The sequence below is a fragment of the Sinocyclocheilus grahami genome, unplaced genomic scaffold, assembly GCF_001515645.1.
Source record: "Sinocyclocheilus grahami isolate Dianchi unplaced genomic scaffold, SAMN03320097.WGS_v1.1 scaffold356.1, whole genome shotgun sequence".
Classification (NCBI taxonomy): Eukaryota; Metazoa; Chordata; class Actinopteri; order Cypriniformes; family Cyprinidae; genus Sinocyclocheilus; species Sinocyclocheilus grahami.
In genome coordinates, this window is record NW_015505535.1 from 302,611 (window position 1) to 312,784 (window position 10,174).

A 10,174-nucleotide genomic window follows, 5' to 3' on the forward strand; every position below is an offset into this window, starting at 1 on the left:
ATTTGTATTTTACTCCAGTATCCATTTGAGCACATGGTTCCATATTGTAGGTAATATACGTAGCCACATAACATGCAGCGTCCATTGTCCCCCATGCATTAAATATGCTTCATACATACATACATACATACAACAGAAGAAGATTTTGATCAAAATTATAAACAGGGGCTGCTGCCTGACCACTGAGGACTATAACGTAGAACCATAAGAATGAATTTTCACACAAATTATTTACTTATGCTGATTTAGCCCTGTAAAAGCAATGGAAGCTTTCTCTTGCTTGGTTTTCATTACATTTTTGTTTACAAAAAAGAGGGGGGGAAATGCCTGCCCTGTTTTTACCTAACGGGTTGGAATTAATCAATCATTTAAACATTTTTTGATTTGACACTTCTCCAAGATGCTGGGTTCCCAAAGTAGAGGGGACGTAAAGGAAGACATAAACAGACAAAAAGCAGGGACCCACAGTGAGTAGTCTTCTTCTATCCTGAATACATTTCCTCTGACTAAATGACATTCACTCTTGCGGTTTTCTCAACCATCTGTCTGAGGGAGCTGAAATTACACAAATTGACTTACCTCCATACAAAGAGGCTAATGACATCTTTGGTGTGCAGACAGACCGAACCCTAAATCTGTTTAATTTGCAGAATAACAATGTGTGGGGGGAAGCTGAAAAGACAGAAAAAGAGAAGCGAGGAGCAAAACGCCTCATCTAAAAAGCACACAACAATGAACCGCTGCCTCAAAAAAGCTGAGCTCAAATACTTGTATCATATGTCCAAGAACCGTTGGGATTTCTGTCTCTATATACCGATAAATGGGTCGCACAAGCTGCTATTGTCATGTTGTAGTTGACTTAGCACTATGGAGTTGGCATCCCTAAGAAGAAATGGAGCAAAACACAAAAGTAGGTGTTCTAGAAGATTCTGTGACAATGACACAGGAGAAAACCACAGCTCTGTATGCTACACATGGAAACGGGGATCGCCCCGCAAAAGGACGCAGACCCCTACATCAGAAAGATGGCTTGGTTTGTTTGTCACTCAAGGTTGACCTGCAGAAGATTGTACAATGTAGGTTTGCACTTGTGTTCTCATCACAGTGATTTCAGGAAACACTAGCTAGCGACCAGCTAAGGGTTTCACTGCACTCTTGTAAACGCGTTTGTGCTGTTTAGTTGATGGTAGAGTCCAGCAGCTGTACAGCAGCAGACTGCAGTTGTGCCCTGCGGTTATGTTGACTCATTCTGGCTCAGAATCTTGCCACCGTTGAGCATGGCCGAGGCGCTGCGGCTCTTGGTTGGAGTGCCACTTCCGGAGCGGGAGAACTCGGTCAGGTCGTGCAGCGACGGCTCTCTGTACATGGCAACTATATGAAGGAGACACAAGTAACAGGTCTCATGAGTCTCATGTTCAGGTCGTAGCAAGTTTGTCTCCTTATTAGTACATTGATAACTTCTATTAGTGTCTACACAGCGCTAGGGATGGGAATCACAAGGAATTGAATGATTACGGTTCCTTAAGGGTTGCATTTCCTTGTACCTAAGGAAGAAATATTTGGAAAACAGAAATGCCAATCTGTTGCCAAATGTTGCTTTAAATGCTAATAAAGGTACGAACATATTTAATTGATTTAAATATAGATGTACATTTTATCCTACCCGTCAGATTGTCCTACCAGGGCTTACTGCACATGCGCACATCAATATTGCGTAATTTTTCTCACGCTGAACAATGATAAGTACTGTATTTACATTACTGTAAGTATAGGTTTAGGGTTGGGGTAGGTGTAGACGTAAATAGACCATAAATGACAGGTAGCATTTTTCGTTGTCGAATTGTACCACCTACTGTTTTAATGGGAGGTAGCAAAATCTGACAGGGTAGCACAACTCGATAGAACACCGGTTCTTATGACCTCGTCTAGAGAAAATATGATTCTCCACTTATTCACCATGGTAAAGTGATTGAATAATTAATGTATGAATATATCCACACAAAACAAATGACCCTTATTATTTTTGAACGAAAAATATAGTTAGTTTTCAAGGGCTAATCTGCAGAAATTCTTTAATGATAATAAAATAATTATTTCTGGCTAAATTATTCATAAACGCTCGTTTTAGAGAAGGCGTCGCATAAGGGCTAGCCAAATATTTTTTTATTTCTTTTTTATTTACAAAAATCTCAGCATTCTCATATCATCCTCACTACCAGGGTAAAAAATGTTTTGTGAATTTAGAAATTTTTTTCATGTCTTTACATTGTTTTGAAAAATTATATTTTATTCATATGTTATGCTACATCCTCTGTAGAGGACACCAGGACCTCAAAAAGTCTTATTTTTAAAAAAAAAAATAAAAATACATGAAAAGGCAAAAACAGTGGGATTTTTATTTCAATCACAAATCAAAATTTTTTTTAGACCAAATTATATAAAGAAAAAAAATCTACTCAGCTCAAATGGAAATTAATAACTTCCAGTGCATCGCAAATTAACATCCTGAAAATCATCTGAACCAGTTCCAAGTAAGTACCCTATGCAGCACAAAAACACCTGCTTGCAATAAAAATAATTTAGTGCTGCATGAACACACCATAACTTGATTTAAAATCTAATTGCATGGAGTTACCATGCTCATTTAAAGCAGACTAATGTCTAGCCATCTTACAGTAGCTTCACTTATGACTGCACACAAGCAGCTGCAGTTTTTGATTTCCCCACTGATTCAGCTATAGTTCCAAAAAAGAAAGGCACCCATTTAATTCAAGGAGGGAAAAAACAGCATATTTCTACAAATGCCTATCCACCTTATTTTGCCCGTAAGAGTGGGTACGGTCATTTGTAAATTTAATGTGTCTGGCTTCCGGTGTCATCCACTTCCAGCTATTTTTAGTTGTATAATACAGCTGGTTTTTTGCTTGATATTGTAAACTTGTGTTTCTTACCATATTATTTTAATGTATTGTCTTAATTATAAACACACTATGTTGTAGCACAAACAATTTTACCGTTTAGCGCACTTTCTTATCCTCCTCGTTATTTCCCTACCACGGCTAATGAAATTGAAGTCTCGCACATTCACCAAAAACAGCTTACTTCCGCATTGAAAAATAAGGCGGATACATCTTCTTTTAAGGTCAGTTTTCTCTTCAATGGGAGAGCGATATTTTGAGCATTAGGGGTTCTCTGGTTAATGCAGAAAATTATTTTGATGTTAACATTCTATTGTATTTTGCCTTAACGAATGAAAAATAAAACGTTAAAAAATAAAATCTATCATTTTGAATGCTGCAAGGGAATTTAGGCATCACAGCATTATAATATACAGAATTTAAGAATATCCACTTTTAAGATTACATAATATACTAAGAATAACTTTAACTGCCCCTTAAACGAAAAGAGGTGAAATGAGCATGAACAATTGCATTTCCAATACAGACTAATGCTGATCAATTAAAACAACAACAACAAAACTCTAAAATGGCTGATAAAACATGTAGTGCTAATATAATGCACCCCAACCAAAATCTGCTCAGCAAGTTAGTTAAGCTGTCGACAGGTTTACAGCACTTGCACTGGTTTAACCAGTTTAATGGCACAGATGCCCTCTTGAACATGACCACAGTTATGCAAGTTTGTAAAAAAACAAGCTTTGCATTTGCAACACATCTGCATTTTCATCCCTTCAAAGAGCACGTTTCTGTCCTTAACACCAAACAAATGCAGAGACATGCAGGAAAGCCAACAAGTTACTTGAATGCTTGCACTACGATCAGCCAATATCTCCTCAGTCTAAAATAGATATTTTTAGAAAGCCATCAGCCTGACAATCGGTGCAGAAGACACTTGAACCAACCTTTAAGAGGTTTGGGGATGAAGTGTGCAGCCGGCTTGGTCTTCTTTACATGATTGCCCTTCATGATTTGACCCTCTTTGTTGAGTCCCAGGTACCAGCCTCGGCCCGACTGCTGCTGCCGATAGATCATTGACGAGTAGGTCACGTAATAGTTCTCAAACACTGACTCTTTGAATTTGCACTCTGGCGTGAAGTGCTCCTGTGAGAGTCAAATGGGCAGAGAAGACAACAGAGACATAAGAGACAGAGAATGAGGTGAAGAGCAATATTCGTACATGTTTGTGGAGGGGTATTTGCATAAGAGAGAGAAAAAGAATGTGTGTGTGAGCTCGTAGGGAGATAAACAAAGCGAGAGCAGACAAATTTGAGTTGAAGATAGTCCAGACCAGCCTCATTGATATCACACATCACCTCATCATGATTTTGTCAAGGTAAATTCCTCTGATTGGAACCGTAATAAGTGGTCTAAACGTGGTGGTAGCACGTCGTCCCGTGTGCTTTCGCTCTAGTTTGTGGTGCAGATTGATTACCATTAAACTCTTTAGGCCTGAAACACTTTTACTACTTCCTGCGGATCAATACATTCATTCTGGGGAAAACAACCTCTCAAAATCAACAAGGAGATACGTGTATACCAGCACGACCATGGGTGCGAGTTTGAGTATGGACCCTTTTCACATTTCCGTTGTGTTATTAGAAGCGAAAGTCGTCATACACTAAAAATTATTTTTTGAAGTGTATTTAATGATTATTGGAATAAGATTTACAAACTAATACTATGTCAGTTGTTCTAATACAAAATTCACGTGCCATTTAATGTGTTACTTGGCATTTCTTTGTAATTATTTGTGAAAATTACTAGCAATTTCTGAGTGAAAATTATTCTATACTTGTTTATACTTCTATACTATTATTCTATTTTCCCCAGTGTAGTTGGGTAAACTAGAAAGAAAGTACAAATAATAAATGTTTTGCTGTCCAATTTGAAAAAAATCCACGATAGCGTTTGTGACTTTCCAAAAGAGGAAAGAATATTGAGAGATTTATTATATCAGAAAAGAGAAATATGTCAAATTTGCAGTCATGTTGTTAAAAACACCCACAAAGCAGCATTAACTAGTTTTCTTGTATTTCATACCAAGGTAATATAACCCAAGTATAGAGTTATAAATGTACATTACCTTTTTAAATGAAAATATAAAAAAACGTTGCTAGATTTACAATGTTAATAACTGTGGAAACACGTCATCACAGTCTGTGAAAAGAGTCCATTTCTGTGGGCAGGCGGTCAGACGCGAACCCACACACAGTTGAAATACAAAGGTACAGTGTAAACTGTTTCTGCATTATGAAAGCACAGATCTGGCCAAGACTTTCAAAAGCCACTGCAAATCTTTAGCGTTCTAATGCCAGCAATGTTCCTCAAAATGTCCATTTTGAATTGACAGAAGCACTTATTGGCACAGCACTAAATTATTCATCTCGCCACAGCACATTTAATCAAAGGAAAGAGGTGAGGGAGGCACTCGGAAAACAGAATATCCATTAGAGCGTTATTGTGATTTCTCCATATTTAAAAAATGCAGAGTAGATATTGGGTGGAAAACCTTGGGTATGATGATGCACTATCTCCCAGGAGCGTTCTATAGATAGTTCAAATACAAAGCAATTATATGAAGTGTGAATTATCTTTGTGTGAATGCGAGGTGCTAACAAGCATGTCTAAATATGCCATTATCTCCTCTTTGAATATAATCACGATACAATGCTGTGATAAATAAGAGAGGCAGATGGTGTTTGGGCAGGAGTTGGATCTCATTAACTCTTCAGTTCATCGATCGCCTGCTGTCTGGAATCCAACCTGCAACTTTAAGTTAACAGCTCGGATCCTCCGGCATCCATGATGCAGTCTAAGACATAGATTTAACTACAATGAGGGCAGCAGAGACAAAATGTGGGATGTTTACTACTGCCCTGATCTCAAAAGAGCCCACAATGTGTAGGAGGGACTCGCACTTTTAAAACTACACTTTAAAAAAAATAAAGGTTCTTTATTGGCATTGAAGTTTCCACGAAGCACTTTTAACATCCATGGAATCTTTCCATTGTACAAAAGGTTCTTTATATTGGAAAAAGGTTTTGTAGATTATTACAATTCTTCAGAAAAAAAGGTTCTTTTAAAGAATTGTTCACTGCAAGGTTCTTTGGGAAACCCAAATGGTTCTTCTATGGCATCGCTGTGAAAACCATTTTTTAAGAGTGTATGACGGGATTTTCATACTTACAGAGGTGTACAGGTAGCCTTCATTATTCATGGCCAGGTAGAGTTTGGTCTGGACACCCTGTATAGCCACCACTCGCAGCCCAACGGGGATGAGGTTGAAAATAGCTGTGAAGTTACAGTACAGAACAGAATTGAACCCATGGGAAAGAAGCGTGTTGGCATGGTCGTGTTTAAACATGTTACGTGTAGTGAACCGACCATAGCTATTATCTTCCTCTTTTGTACCATCGATGGTCCCATCAGCTTGGAGTTGTAGATGAAAGCCTTGTCGACTGTAGAGCTTGGTGACTATCCCCTTGAGCTGAGGCTCTGTGGAATTGAGACAACACAATTTAGGAGGATGGGGGGAAAAGGGAGGGTGTGAAATAGCAGATTATATGGGGTGAGGAAGGAGAGAACATCCAGCACAAAGGCACAGCTTGTGAAAGCCAAGAAATTACTGTTGGAAAACCATAAAATGTGAATTGTGAAAACATAGTGCTGGTGCCAACAGGACCCAGGCAGTTACCAAGCATGCCTCAGTGGTGAGGTGATAGATAACTATGGCTTATATAACATGCATTTCAGTAATATCCTGATTCCGGATACAGCTGAACAGCTCTAAATTTAGGAGTTGCAAAACTATATTTCCTCATTGTATACAATAGAAAATGCAAAAAAAAAAAAAAGAGTAACAAGAAAACAAATCACATTGTTTGCCTATTCTGTGCTATTGATATTTGATAATGCTGTAAAATAATAAATGGCTTTAGTCACAAACCGTTTTCTAGTAATTCTCATTTTATCCACCTGCAGTTGTTTCCTTAAAGATGTATTTCTACCTGACCCGACCCTTAGAATAACTTTAATTGATGTGAAGCAAGGTACTCAAGTTTGTTCAGTCATATTAAATAATACTTTGGATTTTTTTTGCTATTATTTATTTTACTATTATTAATAATATTTCAAATTTTTATATGGTTTTGTGCTATTTTCACTTTTAAGTGATTGTGTTTTCAAAGCTCTGAGCATAAATACACCAGCAAATATTTGGAAATATTTTAATAATTAAAAAAAAAAAAAAATAGCATTGAAAATAAATAATATCTAAAAAAAAAAAATTTATTAAATTTTCACATCCCAAGTTCACATCTGCCTCAACCTACAATTTAAAAATAAAGGTTCTTTATTGACTTTGATGGTTGATGACATGAAGATCCTTTAACATCCATAGAAACTTTTCATTGCACAAAAGGTTCTTTAAAGTGGAAAAAGGGTTCTTTACATTACTAAAAATACTTTACACTCAAAAAAATGGGATCTTTTAAGAACTGTGCACAAGGTTCTTTGGGAGACCAAAATGGTTCTTCTATGGCATTACTGTGAACACACCCTTTTGGAACCTTTATTTCCAAGAGTGTACCAACCAGAAATTCATTCACAAACAAGATCCACATTTACTGCAGAATAAGAAGTAAACAAAACACTGAATATATTCAAGACCAGCCAGTGCTCATACTAACAAAATACTCAATATTAGCCATGAAAATCCATCTAATTCAAGTCAACATAACCCAAAGAGTGCCACAGATTTGTTTAGCCCAGTCTCTGATTCAGACTGCGTAGACTGCATGATATCTAGTGTAGAACAAGTGATGAGCTGTGTGCCCTGGTGATATTGCAACATCAGCTCAAAGAGAAGCCAGTGCTCAAAAGCAGTGAACTGTGAAATCCTTGTTACTCAGCACAGCGGATCTTAGTATACAGTTCAGACTCTTTCGTATGGAAGGAGTTAAAGTGCAGTCACAATTTCTTAACACAGTCAGCTGTGACGATGATGAGGATGGGGGATGATGAAGATGATTGATGGACATGGATATCTGAGTAAAGTCTGCTTAAAAGAACACACATAACATCAGACCTGGCCGCCTTCTCTTGCGTTTCTTTGAGCCGAAGAGTTTGACGCGTGAGAACAAGTTGAGCCTGCTGGGCTTCTCGCAGTTCCCTATGCTCTTATTGGGGCTGCTGGCGCAGCGGTTGGCATTGGCTTTCTCCCGCTCCCTCGCCTGCCTCCTCTGCCGAATGAGGGAGCTGGCGATCGCTGCGGCTGTAGCCAGTTTGGCGTTTCGTTGTGGCGACGCGTCCCAGATTAAAAATGACCATATGTTGTATATGTTAAAGTCCTGTGTGCTCAGAGCATTGTCACGGAGGAAGAAAAATCAATACTCCATGACGGACTGCGTAATGGTCATTTCAGAAGTCCGCTGTTGTCCTCACAAGGATTAAGCATATTTTTCCTATCGACAAATCACTTGGTTTTGAAGCCTTTACAGCCGCTTCATTCAGCGTCGGCTGTTGTGCCCTGACATGGTGCAGCAGATCCCGGACAGCAGCTCCTCTTCTTCTCTCCGGGGAAAAAAGCAGTCTTCTAGAAAACGTTGCCTTTTTGTTGCGCGTTTGTGGGAGAGAGAAACGCGTGCCATTGTGCCATGACCCAAAGCTTTACTCGGCCATGCGCTGATTCAGAAAAATTAGCACCTGTTAACACACCGCGGCTGAGGAAATAATTAAATATTGTCTTCATGTGAGAAACAGAGAGAGCGAAAGAGAGGGGGGGGGAATTGTGTCGGAAAATAGTGAGCAAGAGGTCCCCGCCTTTCAATAACGCAGCCTTTAATTGAAGTTGAGTAGATTAATCGGCTTCCCCTGCAGATGTGCTCATGTTTTCAGCAGTGGAGATCTGCATAGGTACTCAACAGTTTCCCTGTCCCCGTTCCCCAAGACCGCCCAAAATATGGAAATTCAGAGGCGTAGGAAACAGCATCTAAACTCAGGTGTCAGCAATATGATCCAAGAAGGAAAAATATCCACATCCACTTGTGCGGAGATTCCAGATTGCTCTCTTTTCGACATTGGGCTGGACGGCAGCAGCAGCTCGTTCTCCTCGCAGTGGCTCCTGCAGCAGCACGGCTTCAGCGGCTGCATGGTGACAGACAGCCCGAGAGACGTGACTGTGGTCTTCAACAAGCCGCCGTGTAGAAACAGGCAACATTAGAGCCTCCTGAAATGAGGAGTGGCCTTTTTGGCACACATAATCTACCTCATCAGTAGTCCTTTCATTTTCATACATGCTTTGTATTGATTTGTAGAATTACACTGTAAAATGTTTTGTTAAATTAATTGGGAAAAAAACGGTGATTGCCAGAACTTTACTGTAAAATCACATTTTACAGTTTCTATAACTGTATATCTATATAACTGTATAGTTTGTAGTAATTTACAAACTAATTTGTGGTATTTAAATCTGTTTGTTACTGCAATACTGGTAACAGACAAAAGAAGGCCACACTACATAAAATTCAGCAACTAAACAATAGCATAAACATCATCAGACTAGCATACAGGTCACAAATAATGCAGTAAACATTAACTAAACAACATACTGTGCAACGGATAAGTATTTTGTGACTTTTTTTGACTTTTTGACTTTTGCTTTTATTCTCATACTAACTTTATAATTAATACTTAGTATATTAACACAAATTCTTAAAGATGGTTCATACAGGGGATTCTGGGAATCAATTAATGGGGATTATACTTTTTACTTAGAAAATATTTCAACAATATGTTTACAAAAAAATATAAAAGTATATTATTGTTTTGTTAAATATAATTTTTTGTCTGCAAATTCTAGGGTAATTTATATTTTTACAAATAAAAATATCTCAAATATATATCTACAGTAATTTTACACTTTTAAAAATATATAAAGTATTTAAAATACTCTTACTGTATATGGTAAAGTAACCTGCCGTTAATTATTTAACAGATTTTTACATTCTTTTGAATAAAGCATGAACCTATAGGCATGTTAATTCAGTCATATTAAATAATATTTTTCACTCAATGCTCAATCCAAATCCAGTTAATTTAGATATTACCATAAGCACATTATTTGGATTACCTGACAAAACATTTTTACAGTATATAAGGATGGATGGTGCCAACTAAGAAAATATATTTAAAAAAAAAAATAATAATAATATATA

At 37.8% G+C, this 10,174-nt stretch overlaps 1 protein-coding gene across 1 annotated transcript in view; it reads right to left on the reverse strand.

The window, feature by feature from the left end:
- Positions 1–888: 888 nt before the first annotated feature.
- LOC107548853 (fibroblast growth factor 13-like) overlaps positions 889–10,174 on the reverse strand; it is a 14,843-nt gene continuing 5,557 nt past the window's right edge. Inside the window, exons 3-6 of the mRNA XM_016229676.1 lie at positions 6,345–6,455; positions 6,148–6,251; positions 3,863–4,061; positions 889–1,371 (exon numbers count right to left, since the gene is read on the reverse strand). Coding sequence (XP_016085162.1) covers positions 1,235–1,371; positions 3,863–4,061; positions 6,148–6,251; positions 6,345–6,455 — 551 coding nt within the window. The 3' untranslated portion in view covers positions 889–1,234. The remainder of the gene's footprint in view (positions 1,372–3,862; positions 4,062–6,147; positions 6,252–6,344; positions 6,456–10,174) is intronic.